The following is a 21036-nucleotide window of genomic DNA, read 5'->3' on the forward strand; positions in this document are numbered from 1 at the left end:
CTGAGTCAGTCAAATTCCGTGATGTGGATGGAAGTACCATTTCTTTGAAAGTGGAGTTTGAATGGAAGCCACTCCTCTGCAATCAGTGCCAAGGGGTAGGCCATGAAGCTGCTAAGTGTGGGAAAGGCAAGAAGGATGGCAAGAACGATATCCCTCAGAAGACTGTTAACCAGGTGGGGAAAAAGCAATGGCGACCTAAGCAGACTCAGAAACCTGCTGTCACTGTTGTGTCACCTCATCCCACACCTCAAGAGGATATCCCTGTAAGTACCCCTGTTGAAAAACCCAACAATTTTGAAGTTTCATGGTCTAGAAATGGGAAGTACCACATGGCTAATACTCCTGCTCGCAAGATTGTTCGTCTGAGTAGGCAAGAAATTGTTGAGAGTGGACATCAGGCTATGCAGTTTGGTTCCTATAATCTTTTGGAAACTCTGAACAACTTGACCCCTAAAGTAGGAATAGGGACAATTGGTAGTGTATTACCTCCAGATGGGGGTAATGCATAATTGGGGGTTCTGGAATGTGAGGGGGTTGAACAGTCCTTCTAAACAAAATAGCATCAAAAGTTTTCTTCATCATCACCAGATATGACTGTTTGGCCTCCTTGAGACAAAGGTCAAGCCTTTGTCTCTAAATGCTGTTAAAAACAACTTCTGCAACTCTTGGTGTATTACTACTAACACTCACCTTCATCAGGGAGGTAGAGTGTGGATTATTTGGAATCCTGCTATGTTCAATGTTCAAATTCTTCTTTATGATGCTCAATTTATTCACTTGGTAGCTATGGACTTGGAGTCTAAGTCTCAGTTTACTCTTACTATGGTATATGCTTATAATGGGACTCAAGAAAGGAAAGAGTTGTGGGTAAAGCTTTCTTAAATTAAAAATCAGACTCAGGGACCTTGGGTTATTTGTGGTTATTTCAACACTGTCCTTAGTCCAACTGAAAGACTTGGTGGTCACAGCACAGAGGAAGAAATTGCTGATTTTAAACAATGTGTTGATGAGTGTGAAGTGCTGGATTGTCCAGCTTCTGGATCTCTTTATACTTGGTGCAACAAGCAAGATCCTACCACCAGAGTTTATAGCCGTCTTGACAGAGTTTTAGTTAATCAAATGTGGCTCACTGAAAATTCTCTTGCCTATGCTCATTTTTATTGTGAAGGCATGTTTGATCATACACCTTGTGTGGTGCAAGAACAATGTGATGGACCTAAGAAGAGGAGAAGCTTCAAATACCTCAACATGTGGAGTCAATCTGTTGATTTCAAATCTTGTGTCCAAGAGCATTGGAGTAAAAATTGGCCTGGGACCAAAATGTACAAGTTAGTTCATAAGCTTAAAAATCTAAAAGGGCCACTTAAGAGTCTCAATAGGAATGACTTTGATGATATTGAGAACAATGCTGCCAGGGCTAGGATGTATCTTGAATCCATTCAGGAGAAGTTAAGGATTGATCCCAACAATCCTGAACTAATTCATATGGAAATTGAAGCTGTTAGCAGTGTGAGATTTTTGGAGGATGCTTGCTATACGTTTTTAGTTCAGAAATCCAAAGTCACATGGGTGGATAAAGGTGACAGCAACAATAGATACTTCCATAGTGTGATCAAAACAAGGCAAGTGAGGAGTAAAATTATGAAAATTGAGGATGCTAAGGGTGTGCTGTGTGAAGATATTACTCAAATTCAGAATGCTTTTATTGAATTCTACACTGATTTACTTGGCACCAGCTCATCTGTTACAAAAGTATCTCAACATGTGGTTCAGCTGGGTAATCTTTGTACTGAGGATCATCATGCTATCCTGCTTGCTCCCATCACCAATGATGAGATTAAACAGGTATTATTTTATATTCCCCCATAAGGTCTTGGACCGATGGGTACTCGATGCGTTTTTAGGGATTCCCGGGACATTGTGGGTCCTTCTGTGTGTGAGGCTATTCATGATTTTTTCCACAATGGTCAGCTTTTAAAACAACTTAATCATACTCTTGTTACCTTAATCCCTAAATGTGACTTGCCCAAAAATGTTACACAATTCAGACCCATTTCTTGTTGCAATGTAGTGTATAAGTGTATTTCCAAGTTGTTGTGCAACAGGCTAGCTCAAATTCTTCCTCATATTATTAGTGATAGCCAGGGTGGGTTTATTAAAGGTCAAAGTATAGTGGAGAATATCCTAATTTGTCAGGATGTGATTAGATGTTATAAGAGGAAGTCTGTGTCACCTAGGTTTATGCTCAAAGTAGACTTAAAAAAAGCCTATGACTCAGTTAATTGGGATTTTTTCCTACTTAAATTTCCCTCCTTTCTTTATTCATCTAATCATGGAGTGCACAAGAACTGCTTCATATTCTCTTGTTCTTAATGGTGAGTCTTTTGGACATTTTAAGGGTGCTAAAGGTCTGAGGCAGGGAGACCCTATATCTCCCCTTCTTTTCACTATTGCTATGGAGTATTTGAGTAGGATCTTAGCCTATACCACTGCTACATTTCCATTCAAAATCCATCCTCTTTGTAGTCCCTTGAGATTGTCCCACCTGATGTTTGCTGATGATCTATTACTTTTCTGCAAAGGAGATGTAAAGTCTATTATGGTTATTTTGAGATCCTTTTCCACCTTTTCTCATGCCTCTGGTCTCCAAATGAATCCTACCAAGACTAATTCTTTTTTTAATGGGGTCTCTAGTGATGTTAAGCATGAGATACTACAAATTTCTGGGGTTCAAGAAGGCCTTCTGCCCTTCAGGTATCTTGGAGTCCCCATTACCTGTGGCAGAATGTCTAAAATGGATTGTAGTATTCTGGTGGAGAAACTAATCACTCGTATAAGAAGTTTTGGTTCTAAAAAATTGTCATACTCTTGGAGATTGGTGTTAGTGTCCTCTGTGCACACTGCTCTTTACAACTACTGGGTGAATATCTTTGTTATACCTAAGGGTGTGCTCAACAAAGTCAATTCCATATGTAGGAATTATCTATGGGATGGAGGGCCTGACTTTATCAGATGTCCAAGAGTGAGTTGGGAGAAAATATGCTCCCCCAAGTCTGAGGGGGGACTAGGACTTAGAGACAGTCATGTTTGGAACATTGCAGCTATGGGCAAATTAGTTTGGTGGATATATTACAATCCAGGCAGACTCTGGGTGAAGTGGGTTAATCAAATATACTTAAAGGGCCAATGTTGGGATGATTATCAGCCTGGGAATGACATCAGTTGGGGTTGGAAGTAAGTTTGTAGGATCAAAGATAAACTGGCTGCTGGTTATTCCAATGGGCAATGGGTGTTAGATACTAAAGGCTATACAATTCAAAGTGGTTATGAGCTTCTCAGACAGAAATTCCAGACTATAACATGGCACAAACAGATCTGGAATACTTGGTACATCCCTAAACATCAATTTATAGCTTGGCTTGTGGCTAGAGAGGCTCTTCTTCTCAAGGAGAGGCTGCTGTCACTAGGTATAGTGCGATCTTGATCGCTTATTATGTGGCAAGGGGATAGAAAATCATATTCACTTGTTTCAGACATGTGAATATACAAGGAAGATCTTTGATGAGCTTGGTCAACTGTTGGATGTTGCTCTTCCTGCAACTGATTTGGTACACCTTGTAGCTTCTAGACAATATTCAAAGTTGAAGAAAGGGGTCCTGCTGTGTGCTGTTCTTGCAGCACAATACCACATCTGGCTCCAGCGTAATCAGGCTAGAGTTGCTGGCTGTATTCTTAGGCCTACTCTAGTTGTCTCACAGATAATGAAGTTACTTAAAATGCGAGTTGGTTCACGTCTTCAGCCTAATTTAGTAAGTCGAGATGTTATGTGGCTAAGTAGTGTTAAATTGCATATGTAGGTTCCTTCTTAGGAACTGAAATTGTTGTGTAACCAAAAAACGGTGTTGTAACTTTTGTTACGGTTATTAATAGAATTCTTACATTTCACCAAAAAAACAAAACAAAAAAAGATTGAAACCCTTTTTTTTTTAAAAAAAAAAGAAAAAAAAGGAGGGCCGAAATCCAAAGAAAGCATCCAACACACAAAATCTCGGACCAGTAAGTCTAAAACACCAAGTCCATGACCAATGTCCAATGCCCAAGACCAATAAGCCCAAAACACCAAAACAGAAAAACACCAAAGCCTGACATCAAAGAGCTGAAATAAGAGTTCAAGACTGGACAACTACAACACAGCCAACTTTTCTTCCCTCCAAACTCCGGGACCAACAAGTACAAAATACAAAAACACCAAAACCTGATGTCGAAGAGCTAAAATAAGAGCTCAAGACTCGTCAGCTAACAACAAACCCAACTTTGCTTTCCCCCCCCCCCCCCCCCCCCCCCCCCCCCCCCCCCCCCCCACAAAGTCCTTCTGGAGACTATTACAGGGAGACCTATCTAGGATCCTGGGGATTCCCCTCAAGATCATAACCAACACTGCTTCACCCCTAAGTCCGTCTAGAGACTGTTATAGGGAGAACTATCTAGGCTTCTGAGGATTCCCCTCAAGCTTGTAATATCACACCTTAACCTTTAAGGTCCACAAATGGGATTCTGATCCCATATTTGTTTACCAACCACTTCGTGCTCAGGTTACATCAAGCCTGAGACCCCATTCCGTTCTACATTACAAGCCGTAACCCATCGGCCTAAACACCACAAAATACAAACTTTATATCTGCCAAACAAACCTATTATTACCAGGCTCCACATTCCATAATGTCGAAGCCATTTTCACCCTGACCCAGATACAGAGTCTTCAAAAAACATTGCTCCCCGGAAAGAGACATGCACATTTCATTCTTAGAGTCCACTTTTTAGTGTGCTCACGTAACAAGAAACATTTTCACAAACTATGCCTCTTCGATTCATGATCAAGAGGGATTTCTCTCCAATCAACCTTCGAGTCACCAAACGGAATTTACCGTCGTGACCCTAAGCTCCAGATTTTTATCTGTCAAACAAACCTATCATTACCAAGCTTCACATTCCATAATATCGAAGCCATTTTCACCCTGACCCAAATACGAAGTCCTCGAATGCTTTGCTACCGAGAACGGGACATACCTAGTCTATCTTTAGGGTCAACGTTTTAGTGGGCTCATATGATAAGGAACATTTTCACAAATTACACCTCTTTGATTCATGATTAAGGAAGGATTCTCTCAAATCAATTTTTCGAGTCACCAAACGGAATTTACCGTTGTGACCCTCACACTTTAAGGTCCTAACAACTCGCTTAGGCACACACACGCAGAACTATGATCTGGTTTGATTTCACACCACGTGAATACGTAGGGAGTCCTTCATGGACGCAACCATACACCTCAAAATCAATTATCAAAGCACACTCAGAACTACGATCTAGTTTGATTTCGTAAACACGCGAATACGTAGGCAGTCCTATTATGAGGACATAACCACACCCCCAAACACATTCAATTTTCACATATTTAATTTTCAACTCATTTCACACCCAGCAGAACTACGATCTGGTTTGATTTTGCAAACACGCGAATACGTAGGCAGTCCCCCAACAAAGACACAACCGCACACCCATTTCAATCTCAACCATCAACATCAATCCTCAAAAGCAGCCCACCTAGCTGCAAAAATTAATCTTATACCTCTTTACTGGGGGCTTCTTCCTTAAGACGTCGCCCATTCCTTGTTTTGTCAAATTTCCACCTTCTCACTCTGGGGGCTTCTCTTTCAAGACGCCACCCGTCCTTTATCCTCAAATATCTTTTGAGTCTCAACTACAGTCCAAAATAAAACCGCCCATAGCCGAGTGCTCGGTTTGGACGATGACAAGTTCTTGGTTCCGATCTCCGAATCATCATACCTCGAGAAGGGATCTCAAACAAGCAAACGGAGGCAAAGATGTCTGGAGAAGATAATTAATTTGTGTTCCCCAGCCAAGTGGACCTTCTACCTCAGGGATTTGATACGCGTTGTTACCCTTTCTTGGCTAGGAGTTGCACTTACATGTGCAAAGTCTATCTGAGTCACCCCCGTGTTGTGTCGATACTGAGTTTGCGTGACATTCACGACCGTCTTCTTGCCAGTCTGTCAGTATGCGTCTGTGTGAGTCAATGTCGCAACGGTCACGTGTCTCCAATCTATCAAATCACGGATCTACTAGCAACAAGACTCAATTTTACGCTTCACAACTTTCAAAACTTCTATCTCTCCTCACGTGAGATATTACATGCTAGTTTTTTTTTTTTTTTTTTGGTAAAATGTGAGGGTATATATTAGAATAAAAGCAAAATGTCCAAAAATTTACAATACAACACATCTTAGGCTCTAACAATTCAGCTTAAAACATCCACTAGAAACCTATTTTACTAAGCCAAAATTTGTCCTTCTTAATGCAATTACATGCTAGTTGCTTATATGATAATTGCTCACATGCTTATGTGCTTACGTGCTTATATGCTTGTATGCCTACATGCCTGTCTATGCGACTGCGTATTTGTGCGGTCACTAACCATGCAGATAATCTTGAGATGAAAAACGAACTCCAACTGGGTACTAGGTTCTTCCCAACAAATGCCGACCCGTCAAGTCCAAGGGCTTTAACCGCGTCAATTACATGGCATACGCTACCTCCCAACGAGCAGCAACTCATATCCCCGGCAAGTCCTGAGAAGTTTTTAACTCCCCAACGAGTTCCGATTTTCAAATGGAAGTCACACAAGTCTTTCAAAGATCCCCGCAACATCGTTCATTATCCCGACGCAACGCTCTCCTTAAATGGTTTTCCAGAGAGCCTTGCTTAGATGATTTATCCCCACGGAGCTCATTTAGGACTCCAACAAGTTGGAGTTCGTTGCTCCCTAGCCGAACCTATCAACGTCAACCTGGTTGGAAGTCATTACCAGACAATATCTTGAAATAAGCCCGATGTTTCAGGCTATTTTCCACAGTCGACCATTCGACCATCGATGGTTGGCGAGCCTCAAAACGCACCATCATCATGGCTGGCGAGCCTCTACGCATCGTCAACATTGCTGGCGAGCCTCAAAACATACCTTCAACATGGATGGCGAGCCTCAAAACGCACCATCAACATGGCTGGCGAGCCTCAAAACGCACCGTTAACATGGCTGACGAGCCTCAAACCGCACCTTCAACACGGCTGGCGAGCCTTTGCGCGCAAACAAGAAATAATTCAAGGACATATCCCGAAGATGCCTCATGTATGCCTTCTTCCTATGGTCGGCGAGCCTTTATACGTAGTCTAATGGACATTAAACAACCCGAACCGGAAGTCGACAGACTCTAAACTATTCCCGACAGCAGGTCCTTGACTCGAATCCCCGAGTCGCCTCGACGTCGCCCTTCCCGACGGCAGGTCGTTGGCTCAAACCCTTTTGAGTCGCCTCGACATCGAAATGGTCTTCAGGTTGTATTCTTCGATTGACCTGGAGGCCATATTTTGACTTTTACCCTGTCTAAGCCTCAGTCAAAGTGGGGGCTCTGTAGATACCCAGTATCTGCACCTTCTAAAAAACACCCGATGATGATCGGACTATAACGTGTTTTTATATGCGTGCGTGGATTGGCTATACATGAAACGGTTTAATTCATTAATCGGATATGAAAAATTATTTTAAAAATGGTTTTCTAACTTCATTTGCATTGAAACAACACTATTTAGAGTTAAAATTGTCTTCGGACCCAAAACCGACTCGGAAACCTGCAACTCGAGTCAACCTGAGTCAACCCAAATCTCGAATGTCAAAAATAATACCATAAATGGTTTTATCTTGCCATTTGCATTAAAATGACACTAATTAGAGTCTAAACCGACAACGGGCCAAAAACCGACTCCGAATTCAAATCCCGACTCAACACGGGTCAAACCCGAGTCAAGCACAAAATGCCTACCCCAAGTAACACCCAAAACCATATTATTAGGTGCCCATATTGTTAGAGGACATCCTATTTGATTACCACAAATCAAACCAACCAAACAATGGATAAGGGAAAGGCCACGTCCAAATTGAAAAGGACAGGGCACCCAATTGCGTAGCAGGGTGGCTCGTGCCTCAATGGGCGTCCTCCTTAGCCTCCAAGCAAACTCAACCGATCTATCATCCCACATTTCTCTATAAATACCCACCATCACACACCACGATCTTTACGCGAGCGTCCGCCCCCTCACATCTCCCTTAAACGTCTACACTCGACTTCCTAAGTCAAAAAATCGACACGTGTTTACGACCTACCGATCGAAAACACAAGCCTTACACATTTTGTTTGGTACCGTCGCCGTGCATTCGACCAACTAAACATTAATCAATATGTTTTTCAACAACATATTTTCAAACAAAATCCTTTTTAAGGCACTCTTTTAAACTTCTTTGATCGTGAGTAGTCGCATACGAGAAAATCATCTCTAAAGTCGTCTACCTCGCAAACATCAAAACACGTAAGTTTGAGGGTGTAAATATTCCACTTATTTCATGTCTTCAGTGTTTTTATGAGTTTATAAGCATGAACAATGCATAATACGATTCAAATATAGGTTAGATGAGCCAAAACCGAGTTTTGGCCCGGTTTTGGCCCGAGACAGAAGCTGTTTGCTATGAAAAGAGGCTCGCGCCTCTTGTGGCTTCTCGGGTCAGACTCAAACGTATTTGAGTTCATCTTCCTTCAACACTTTCTTTTATTTTTACTTCTTTTCTGTTACGGTTTTTACCATTTTAATTCATTTTTATGACAAATATTTTGACCATGACCGAAATCATCATTGGTTCGTTAGACCATAACGGTTTATTCCGTGATTCGATGATATTATTGGTTAATTACAAATTAATGGATATTTTAACACCCTTTTTTTTATTTACCATTTTTCTCATTTATTTACACTTGTAAACATATTAGTCATAATTTATAATCATCATTGGTTCTTTATACCATGTCGGTTTAATCCGAGTACGATGACAAACTTGACTAATTACAAAGAAATGAACTTAACATAATTAGTTCATATCAAACATTTTACATTTTTATTTGTAAACTATATTTTTCAAACTTGCAAATCCGACAACGAATATTACTAAGATAATAGTAATTATTTCGAGTCATGCAAATCATTTAATCATAAAAGCGGTTTTAAACAACCTTTTTTTTAACAACTAGGAGACGCCCCTTGGGTCGTCGTCTGACTCGCGCCTCAAGAGGCCGTCTGTTTTCATATTTCAAAACCTGGACATGCCTTGTTCCCTCGCCAATAGGCTCGCGCCCTAATGGGGCTGCCTGGCACTGCTCCTGCTTCCTTTTCAGCACTCGTCTAGGACGATCCCGATTACGGTTAACCCGAATACGTGATGGATCAGATTGACGAGTTTGCATTTTATACTTTATCCTTTAAACACACTTTTTCAAATAAATGGATCGTGTTAAGCATCATAATCCGAATTTGGTAAATGGATATTTAATTTCCGTTTTTCACATGCAAATCAATCTAAATCCAACTTTGACACCAATTTCTTGTTACATGGATAAACAAACCGACTTAGGAAATATTCACATGTTAGGTTAAGACTTTTGGATGCGTATTCATGCATTTAAACCATTTTATCAACTTTTGCACTTAAACAACCACGATCGATCAGTAGACGCCGCTAACGCGGGCGGGATTGGGTGTTCGATTAAATATCTTCCCAATACGTACCCTCACCCCTTACTCAGAACCTTTGGATAGTGGATGGCCTTATCCAGGGCGTACGAGAGTCATTATAGCGATATGATGCTAAAGGGGGACGAGTCCTTATCTTTAGTACCTATGGCAAGCACTGCTTTTTGCCTTGATTGACTTAGGTATAAAGTGGATTTCGAATGGTTTCCAGGCATCCCATAATTGCTTGGTGGCGACTCCGAACATCTCTGCATCATTTCGATACCTTTGCCGAGACGAAACCGACCGATCTAAAGCGATCCGGTCAAAAGCATTTTTACGCCGCCGAGCGTGGCTTTCAAAAGACCGCTGCATGTCCACAATTTGGCTTGGCGTGCAGGTGGCCCGTGACTACAGACTGGTAGGTGGCCCGTGTCCATAGACCAGTGTGTGGCCTATGTCCACAGTGACCTTCCACCCAAACGTCGTGACGACTGAATTTTCCAAGCTTTGCCTACAATTCATTCATTACATTGATATCCTCTCAAAAAATGTATGATTACTATGAACATATATAACATCCGACTAAAGCACCTAATAATCTAATACGATAAGAATTATGTACTTACAAGTTTCGTCTTAATCAATCTATAACCACCTCGGTAGCCGTAAAAGACGGTCTTTTTCTTTGAATTATTCGCCTTGTTCCTCTCACTCATAGCTTTCATCAAATAAATTGTATCGAGAAATGTAAGCATGACCAAACACTAAACTAAGTATACTTCTTTACTTATTAAGTTACCTTAAACTTTTCAGACTGCCTATAAGCGATATAGCTATCCTAATGGTCCTGACTGACATACAGATACTTCTTTGTTGGTGGTTTCTTGTTCATCTCCCTGGTTTATTCCTTTATTTCAGCTAACGCATATATTACTGTATATATATTCCTTTATTCTGTTTATTAGCATGGTGTTCCGTATTTTACTCAGTTCACTGATACACGACGTACAGAGAGGCACATACTGTCTTACACAACAACCAATCCAAATCGCAAAATACCCGGCATTCTCACCATATGGCAGCCCCGTATCTTTATCCCATTGTAAAGGATTAGGTATCTTTGAATTTATTGCTTCTACGGAAACCATGTGGCGCATTCGACCCGCAGTGTGTTGTAAATTATTCTCATCATCTGAGTCGTCGCTTGACGCATTTCCATCATTTCTTTTCCGCTTTTCGACCATATCTAAAACAGAAATGAATAAACAAATAATAACAATGCATACTTATAATAACAAACAAATCTCTAGAGAGGAGGGTTAATTACTTCTTTAAAGAGGAGAATCCGGGTTGATCTGGCGGCGACAATGACGATGACGATGATGACTGCGGCGGCGATTGGGTAGGATGGTGGTTAAGAGAAACCTCAGTGTTTGAGAATATTATGTGGGGGAGGGGAAACTCATAGTATATATGTGTGACTAATACAACCCTTGCAAGACCTTGTTTAATGGAAAGTAATAAATACGGTATAAGAAACACCGTTGTTATGTTTCCACACAGACAACGGTTTTGTTTAAAACCGTAATTGATTAGTATTCGCTACAATGGCTTAGAAATAACCGTTGTCTTAAAGCTTTTAATTTTGGTTGATTTTACCGCCAAGAAATAAAGTATCATTTTTATATAGATAACAACGGCATAAACCGTTTTAACTGTATACGTCCTGAACAACAGTTTAGGTATAACCGTTTTATTTTATATTTCATTATTTTGATTTTACCGCCAAGAAATAAAGCATCATTGTTAAGATATGTATTTTACACCTTTGACTTGAACAATGGTACGATTTTTCCCTAACCCGCTCCAACAGCAGAAAAAGTTTACAACAACAGTTTGATATATGCCAGCTAATTACAATATGTTTCTCATAAAATCATGCTTATTTTCATTATTTTAAAGGACTACAAGTTTACACATAAAGAGTACAAACTACCAGTATACATAATAAACTAGGTAAATAACAATTAGAAGAAGAAATTTGACAATTAACTTAAGCCATGCCTCATTATTTTTGAGTTCTATGATATCCATGGTTAACTTCTTGCATTATTCTTTTGCGTTCAATATTTCACTGTCATTTCCCCGCTTCGCTTCTTCAAGTTGATGTAGTATACTTCTCACTTGAGTAATCTCGATTTCCATGCTCTTTTTCTCATTCACTAACCTGTTTATAACCTTCCTCTACCACTCAGTCATTGGTTCATCAACCCACTTGAAGTAATTGCATCCATGCATTTTAGTCTCGAGATTATAGAATTTGCAAGTAAGAAACTTTCTTCCTGAATTTTGCAAAGTCCAAGAAGTCCGCAATGCTGCCGGAACTGAGCAATTACATGTCCTTGTTGAAATAGAGGAAGAAGAAGAGCTACCACTTGACATAATTTGAGTAATAAGAGAAAGAGAGAGAGAGAGAGAGAGAGAGAGAGAGAGAGAGAGAGAGAGAGAAAGAAAGAAAGAAAGAATGAATGAAGGTTATTTAAAATCTATGTTATTCAGCAATTGCATAATCTAACACGGTTCTTATACGAACCATTGTAATTATACTATTAATATCTTCCAATTTCCATTTATTTTTAGAGGTGTTTATATTCTAACACGGTTCTTATGAGAACCGTTTTCAATATATTATAAACTCATTACTAAAGTATGAAAATGTTTATTTTGATTGTTTAATTTTTGATTGAATATTTATATGTTATTGTAATTAATGTAACCTAAATCATTATTATTGTTTAATTCATTTGTCTGTTCGCAAGTTATTTAAAATCTATGTTAATAAGCATTTGCATGTAATTAAGAGTAGAACTATATATTAAAACGAGTATATCATACAATGGCAAAAAAAAAACAGTACAACAAGGAAAAAAAAGGAAACACAATAAAAAAAAACTACAAAAACAAACAGCTTGCTAAGTAAATTAATTAAACACCCTAACAGGAGTTTGACTAGGAGGTGAGTAATCAGGATAAACTTGATTATAAATTAAGCTTACTACATCGGCATTAAGACGGTGATCAAAATGAGGTACTTATTCGTCTTCGCATGATTTCGGTACATTAATAAAACTATACGAAAAAAACCTTCTCATCAGATGAGCGTCCTCAACAGTGGCAGCCCATAAGTAAGGCCCACTATGTACATAACGATCGTTAGGGTCCTCGGCATAAAAGTCATGTTTGCCCCTTTGATGGTCACGTGATGCATATACCTTACAGCGAGTTGTTTTGCTTGGCAAAAATCGTTAAGACCATTCCCTCAAAACTCGATCAGAGCATATCAAGAAACCCACGACTCGAAATCCAAGCCGGGTGGATTGCCCTAACATTTGAAAAACCCATTCTCAATAAGGACGTCCCTCAACGGGGTAAGGCTCTTAGAAGCTTGGCTTCCTAGCAGCATCGCATATGACTGGGAGATTGTGAATTATGCACGTAATCAGACTGATATAACGGGTTACCGATTGCTAAGGAGGTGCGACTGTGGATGATAAAGACGACGACATTTTAATTATGATATGTATGTATATGTATATTATTTAAAAAGTGAAGTAGATAGGTTAGTAATAATAAAGTGATTCTTATTATTACTGCAAATGTGATGCTATTTATAGTATAAAGCTATAATTAATTAGATTAATTTCATCCATAAGTTACTTTCAAACTTGTATTAATTGTGCATGCATGCGGTGAATAATGGTCAAACAACCAATAATATTAGGGCATGCATTGGTAAAATCACAAACTTTTCGGTTTTCACAGTGAATCTGTGTTTACAACGGTTTTAAGAAAAACCGTTGTTTATTGGTGTAATATGACAACGGCTTTAAAATAACTCTGTGGATTGGGCTGAAGGTGAAAGAGACATATATGGTGATATTGTCTCTGAATTCCAGAGGATGGGGTAACAAAAAACATATTCCGTACATTCAACTCCACACTACACATTTGCTTTTTCACGTTTGTCAACGCTTGTTTTACGCGATAAATATCTTTAGCTACGTATTTGCAAAAATTATAAAAGATATTTTTAATGTACTCCTAAGACGTAAGTCATTATAATATTTTATTTGGTGGATTTCCTTTGAGTGTAAGGAGTACTCCCGGAGGATGGGGTAACAAAAAAACATACTCCCTCCATTCAACTCCACACTACACTTTTTCTTTTTCACGTTTTTCAACGCTTGTTTTACGCGATAAATATATTTAGCTACGTATTTGCAAAAATTATAAAAGTTAGATATTTTTAATATACTCCTAAAGACCTAAGTCATTATAATATTTTATTTGGTGGATTGACTTTAAGTGTAAGGAGTACCGGACACCCGGAGGACACAAGAATTTTTCTGGTAATATTGTCTCTGAATTCCAGAGGATGGGGTAACAAAAAACGTAACAAAAATCATAAATAATTAAACTTTAATTCAAAGAACCACCTTAATCCAAATACAGCTTATAATGCAAGATAATAATTAAAGACTTAATTATTAGAATCTGATGAAGTATTAGGATACTCATCATGAATTTTGGTATAGAGCAAGTCGTAGATCGACCCTTCATTATCACCGGGCAGCGCAGGTGGAATGACCTCTTTCTCACATGACATAGGCATGGTGGAAGAATGTGATGCCTCATGTAATGTCTCAGCAGATGATGATCAAGATAGGTCGCAACCCATATATAAGGGCCTTGTTGTCTATCATCCGAATAGAAGTCCTCTGTCCCCGCATCTTCCCCCGCAAATATAACCCCTAATTTTCTTGCCTGACGAAAACTATCATGGCAGTTGGCTTCGTCAAACTCGATAAAACCGAAGCCTACAAAACCTTACTTGTTTGTCGACACAGGGTACACTTTTTTAACTGCGGTGAAACCAAACTCATGAAGTATTTGCGTCAACCACTCAAAATCAGGGTTTGAACCCTTTCAATTCTCATCATAATGAACCGGGAGATTATGGAGAATACAAGTAAAAGGTTGTGCGTAACGAGAACGTGATTATAGCTCTGATACACCAGCCATATTTTATTTAGAGAGAAATTAAAGAGTAACTGTTTGATAATTTAGATTTTGACCTATAACATTATGATGACATATTTATAGAATTATTTAGGTCAAATTGAATATTATTGGTCAAATTGATTTTTTATTAAAGTTCTGATAAAGTTTTGTATGCAGTGGTTAAACTGAGAAATCTATTCAAATAGTGACAAGGGTTGAATTGAAAAGCCCTTCTTTCATAATAGAAAATGATAACGATTACAAGAAACTCGTAGTTATAACATAATAACGGGTACCAAAAACCGTTGCTGGTGTTAATTTAATAACGGTTTTCGAAACGCCGTTTTCTTAAACTGGTAACGGTTTTCTAACAACCGTTGACAAGGGTGATTCTATAACGAGTTTTTGGAAACCATTAAACGTTTTTGATAACGGTTTCTTAAACAACCGTTGTCACATTATAATAACAACGGTTTCTGAGGGAAACCGTTATTCTTATTAGCGCGATCTAGGTTTCCGCCAATATTTGGAAAACGGTAATCTAAATGTCGTTATTATATGCATTAAACCGTTGTGATACGCTCGTTATTGATGGCCAGATTTGGCGTAGTGGAATAAGCAGGGAGATATTTGTTCGATGGGTGGATTTGAACATTGACGGAGCCTCAAAAGTTAACCCGAGACCATCGAGGGCAGGAGGAATTTTTCGTAACTCGGCTGGTCAAATTATTGAGGCTTTTGCTAAAAAATTGGGGGTTGCGACGGTCAGGAGAGCGGAATTCATGGCTCTGAGACGAGGTTTAATGATAGCAATTGAACGAAAGGTTCCAAAACTTAACATACAGACGGACTCGATGATGGTGGCTAACATAATGGAGATGGTCGAAGCTTACCCATCAGCTCATTCACATCTGATGCAAATTTGTAAGGCTTTTATCGATGATACAGTTTGGCAAGTTAGGATTCAACATGTCAATCGTAAAGCGAACTCTTGTGCTGATTGGATGGCGAACCTCGGAGTTCAACAGCCCATAGACTATGCCGCGTCGATCATACAAAAAAAAAATTAACAAAAAAATATGTGAACTTTATGACTCAATAGATGGTAAATAACAAAAAAAAAAAAAAAACTCTTTACAAATCCCATAAATTATAGTAACTCATGTGTTTTGCACACGGTAACCAAACTACTCCTAATTTTACAAATCTCATAAAATTATCGGAATTACTTTTTCACATACGATTTTACTTTTTTCACATACATTTTTTCATAAAGTTTCCTTCTCATACCCTTTTTACCAAAGGCTAAACAAATTAACAATTGCAGTGTATCAATATCAATCTTTCTTAAAAACCTAAACTAATTGAAGAACTTGAACAATAGATCCTAATCCTTCAATTAAGTAACTAGTCAAATTTAATTTGTTTGTCAAGTATTTGATGAAATCAGGGTTTGTTTACTTTGAATTAATTAATCAAGTTAAGATTGTCCGACTAAGAGATACACCAAGAATTGGTTCTCTTTGCACATACATCACCAACATATAGAGTCCCATATCGACAAACAAAGCTATTAATGGTGATGAATTGAATTAATAAAATACATCAAAAGAGTACATGTTTGACAAAGGTTTGAACATACACATGTTTGGCAAATGTTGTCACGAGACATGTGGATATGATGGTGAATCAATTCAAGTGCTTGAGATTATTTTAATTTGGCCGATTGTTGTTTTCGCGAGGGTGGTCGGCTAGTGTTTGTCGGTTGCGAAGATAGTGGTGGCCGGAACAAGGAAGGTATGCGGGGAGGTGTGGATGGAAGAAATAGGTAATTGATTTTTAGGCAGAAATATGAAAAAAAAAATAACAAGGGTAAAATCGGAAAAAGCGTTTGTGAAACAGTAAAATAAGTAGGTAAAAATCGAATCCGTTTTTAAAATAATGCTCAAAAATAAAATATTTGTCGTTTTGGGTCGGTTTTAAAAGTATTTGTCAAAATGGTGTCCACGTAGGCTAGGGATTCCCAAACCTGAAATACCGGATAAACATGCCACTTCTAATGTCCTGTTTATAGTGAGTATGAAATTGTAAAGGTACAGGAGCTACTGGAATCTGAAATAAGGGAAACACGCCAATACGATTGGCGGGTCTTATAGTAGAGAGACGCCAATAGGAACGGCGGGTCTATTCAGCAACAAATTTTTCCAATACGACTAAAGTGCAACATCCAACTTCCCGGCCAGCGCATACCCGATAACAGGAATGTTATTAAACCTAGGCTTTTATCCATCTTAAGCGAATCTAACAAATCGTCGCCATTCTTTGAGTTCAAAACAGCGAAAATCCGTTCAAAATTAGGGGTTTTTGATAAAATGATATGAATTGATAAATGCATCAAATTAATGGGAAATTGGGATTGAAGTTGGGAATTGATGCATCAGATGGATTGGGGTTTGTGAAGTTATTAATTGGGGAAAATGGTTTTGAATCATTAATTGGGATTAGAAGGGTGTATGATATCGATTGAATGAAGAAAGGAAGCTTTGGCCAGGATTAAAAGGGGCGTGTTGTAGACTTGTAGTAGAGTTATAGAAGTATAAAGAGAAGTGAAGCATACCAGATGAAGAAGAAGAAGAATATAAAGATAAAGAAAGTGAAGCTACGGATGTAAGTGAAATTTGATGCTGAAATAGACACGCCATTCCCACTGGCGTGTCTCTATCTTAAGACCCGCCATTATAAGTGAAGTGTTTATCCGGTATTCCAGGTTTGGTAATCCCGAGTGTACGTGGACACCATTTTGACAAATACTTCCAAAACCAGCCCAAAACGACAAATATATTATTTTTGAGCATTATTTTTAAAACAGAATCGTAAAAATCACAAACCTAAAATTTATAAGTAATTAATTCATCACAAATTCTAATTGAAGACGGGCACTATCCGTCACAAGCTAAAGACGGATAGTGCCTCTCTCACAAAATGCAAGTGGCACTATCCATGGGGTGTTCCATTTCCCCCCACTTGACCTATTATAAGAGGGACACTATCTGTCTTCAGCTTGTGACGGATATTGTCCGTCACAGGCAAGATGCGTTGTTAGTTCATTGTGTTTTACACCTGTAACCAAACGACTCCCATTGGTCCATCACTCCCAACGTCTTTCCCACCGAAAAAAAATTATCAGAGGAGAAACAAGAATGGCGGAAGAACGTGAATTCGACATAGTAATCCTGGGAGCATCTGGGTTCACAGGCAAATACGTGTTAAGAGAAGCATTAAAATTCTACAACACTCCATCATCTCCACTCAAAACCCTTGCAATCGCAGGAAGAGACCCACATAAACTAACCCAAACCCTTGAATGGGCTTCCCAATCCCAATCACAACCCACTATCCCCATCCTCACCGCACACACTTCATCGTTCCCATCTCTCCTCCGCATCGCCGCTTCTGCCCGTGTCGTCCTCAACTGCGTCGGACCATTCCGCCGACACGGGGACCCCGTTGTTCGAGCCTGTGTCGAAGCGGGTTCTGATTACTTGGACATTTGTGGGGAGCCTGAGTTCATGGAGAGGATGGAGGTGTCTTACCATGATCAGGCTGTTGAAAAGTCCAGTTTGATCATTTCAGCTTGTGGCTTCGACTCCGTTCCGGCTGAGATTGGATTTTTGTTCAATTCATGGCAGTGGGGTGAGGGTGAGGGTTTGAATCGTGTTGAGGCGTATTTGAGTTTGGAGAGTCACAACAAGATTGTTGGGAATTTTGCCACTTATGAGTCTGCTGTTCTTGGTGTTGCTAATGCTCATGAATTGAGGAATTTGAGAAGATCTCGCCCTCCAAAACCTCGTCCTCAGGTCTCGTCTGCACTCATTTTATGACTGTTTTTATTCGATTTGCCTGTCCTTTGTTTATTTATTTCATTTTGGGTGTCTCAGTCAATCAATTGTTTACCTTTCTATCTTAGGATTGCCTTAGGAATGCCTTTGATGGGCAATTTGCTTCTCCACAAATTGCTCCCCTCCTCTTTCCTTGTCTTTGTACCAAAACCAAAAGGTAAACAAATGACCGGGACAGAGGGAGTAGAATTTTGCGGGAATAGCTTTAGGTATCGATAACAGGAATAGGGAGGGGACTTGTGAAACGAAAGTGAGGACTGAGGGAAATCAACACCCCAAGTTTTGCATTAGTTGTTATAAATGGCCCATCACTCGATAACAGGAATAGGGAGGGGACTTGTGAAACGAAAGTGAGGACTGAGGGAAATCAACACCCCAAGTTTTGCATTAGTTGTTATAAATGGCCCATCGCTGACTACACATTTAATTAGTGCTATAACAATTTCTTGCAGATTCCTGGTCCTCCTCCACCAAAAGGACCCACAATTGAGCAACAAAAAGAGCTTGGTCTATGGGCTGTTAGGTTACCTTCTGCAGATGCTGCTGTTGTCCGTAGAACACTTTCAATTTTAACAGAAAACCCGGAGGGGCTTTGTGGAACAAACGAGAGCCTTGATCAGATTGTGAAAAGAGAAAAGTTTTGGTCCACTGTCAAGCCTGCCCATTTTGGGGTCAAGATTGGGACCAAATCTTTATTAGGCACCTTGCGGATTATTACTGTGGGTGTGTTTATTGGCCTTTTTGGTAGTTTTTCATTGGGAAGATCATTACTTTTAAAATTTCCGTCAATCTTCAGTCTTGGATGGTTTAGGAAGAAGGGGCCTAGTGAAGAAGAGGTTAATAGTGCAAGCTTCAAAATGTGGTTTGTTGGGCAGGGTTTTAGTGGCAGCAGCACGGCGCCATTTGAAAACAGAAAACCTGACACAGAAATAGTCACAAGAGTAACGGGACCAGAGATCGGTTATATAACAACCCCGATTATACTGGTGCAATGTGCGCTGATTACCCTATGTCAGCGTCAAAACTTGCCTAAAGGAGGTGTGTTTCCACCAGGCATTGTGTTTGGGCACACTGATCTTCAAGAACGACTTCAGCAGAATGGTATATCATTTGATATCATATCTAAACGTTCTTTGTCAGCCTGAACGGTACTCTTTTCATTTATTTTTTCTTTCATCCTGTTTTGCTTTGTCTAGACTCTCCTGTTTCGCTATTCTCTAATAGTTTGAAGATGTGTCAGCTTAAGACTAGACTTCTGAATGTTACGATGACAGATACTGACTTTGGAAATAATGGAAGATATGCCTCAAGTATTTTAAAATTTTTTACATGGTTGCTGTTTGGTGACTTGATTTATCCTGTTGTTTTTATGCCAATTTAGCGTAACATATTCTTCTCTTGAGTTCTTTGTTCCCCTAATGTTAGGGTTTGCATTTGAATTAGATTAATCAGTATGTTACCAAGGACATGCGATGGAATTGTTGGCAAACAACTGCTACTTCACATTAAATAAATTGTTTAGCTTAATCCATTATAGTCCAAAGCCAAACATTAGTGTATCTTTTCATTGTATGTCAAAAGAAATACCAGGCAAAGTAAAAAAAAAAACTAGATGAAAATATTAGAGAGTAAGGTTTAAGTCATCTGTTTCTTCCGAGTCGTTCTAGGTGGGTACTTTTCTTTACATGTCTTTCCCTTCTTTCTTTTTTTGTTTTTGTTTTTTTGTTTTGTTTTTGCTAAGTGAGATTATTCCTAATTTCCAATGTATGAGATAATTTTGTGTAAGCATGTTTTCCCACGGATGTAGGGGGATGGAAATGTGGTTTATAGAATCATTTCTCTTTATGTGGTCAACTTCACTTTGGCATCCACACCTTCATAAATTAGTCACATTACACTCAAATACTTTCTCCATCTCATTTTCCTCCAAAGTTATCCTAAATTAGTTGTTCTCTTACTAAATTTAGCAAGTAAATAGAGTTGACCTCCAAAATTGCCCGTAGTTAAGTAGCTATTACCACCTCCATCACAATTAAATTATCCTCGAATCTCCTTAAGTCAAGGGGTAAAGTTGTTACTTTCTCCGTTTTTCAAATCATGCCAAAAAAAGAAAGCACGACAATAAAAATGGGATAATTAAAGAGAAATGTACTTTACTGCTTGCCCAAGTGAATTGATGCTTATGGATCAATTTCTTGTTTATTTTATAGTTTTATCATCATTTACTTCTCCGTCCCAATGAAATATTTGGCTCGAAGACCAAGAAATATAGTCAGATACCAAATTTACCGTTTCTCCTGTTTCTTTATTTGTGACTCTTTTTCCCTGCCTTCACTTCTCATCATTTCCCCTAACCGTACAACTTCTGGATTTTTTCAAACTTCCCCATCAAAAGACCATCTTCAGTCAACCTAGTAACAAAATCAAATGAACACGCCTGAA

General features: G+C 39.0%; 3 protein-coding genes across 3 annotated transcripts; all 3 read left to right on the forward strand.

Moving 5' to 3' along the window:
• Positions 1–590: 590 nt before the first annotated feature.
• LOC141589931 (uncharacterized) lies at positions 591–3238 on the forward strand. The gene is made up of 4 exons (XM_074410551.1): positions 591–596; positions 700–825; positions 895–1845; positions 2399–3238. Exons 1-4 carry the CDS (start codon positions 591–593, stop codon positions 3236–3238), a joined length of 1923 nt encoding a protein of 640 aa, XP_074266652.1.
• A 122-nt stretch (positions 3239–3360) lies between these two features.
• Positions 3361–15765, forward strand: LOC141589932 (uncharacterized). The gene is made up of 3 exons (XM_074410552.1): positions 3361–3387; positions 3504–3809; positions 15295–15765. Exons 1-3 carry the CDS (start codon positions 3361–3363, stop codon positions 15763–15765), a joined length of 804 nt encoding a protein of 267 aa, XP_074266653.1.
• Positions 15766–17765: 2000 nt separating this feature from the next.
• LOC141592015 (putative mitochondrial saccharopine dehydrogenase-like oxidoreductase At5g39410) lies at positions 17766–19922 on the forward strand. The gene is made up of 2 exons (XM_074412555.1): positions 17766–18552; positions 19047–19922. Exons 1-2 carry the CDS (start codon positions 17896–17898, stop codon positions 19737–19739), a joined length of 1350 nt encoding a protein of 449 aa, XP_074268656.1. The 5' UTR covers positions 17766–17895; the 3' UTR covers positions 19740–19922.
• The last annotated feature ends 1114 nt before the right edge of the window (positions 19923–21036 follow it).

Source organism: Silene latifolia, chromosome 7, assembly GCF_048544455.1.
Source record: "Silene latifolia isolate original U9 population chromosome 7, ASM4854445v1, whole genome shotgun sequence".
In the NCBI taxonomy this organism is placed as follows: Eukaryota; Viridiplantae; Streptophyta; class Magnoliopsida; order Caryophyllales; family Caryophyllaceae; genus Silene; species Silene latifolia.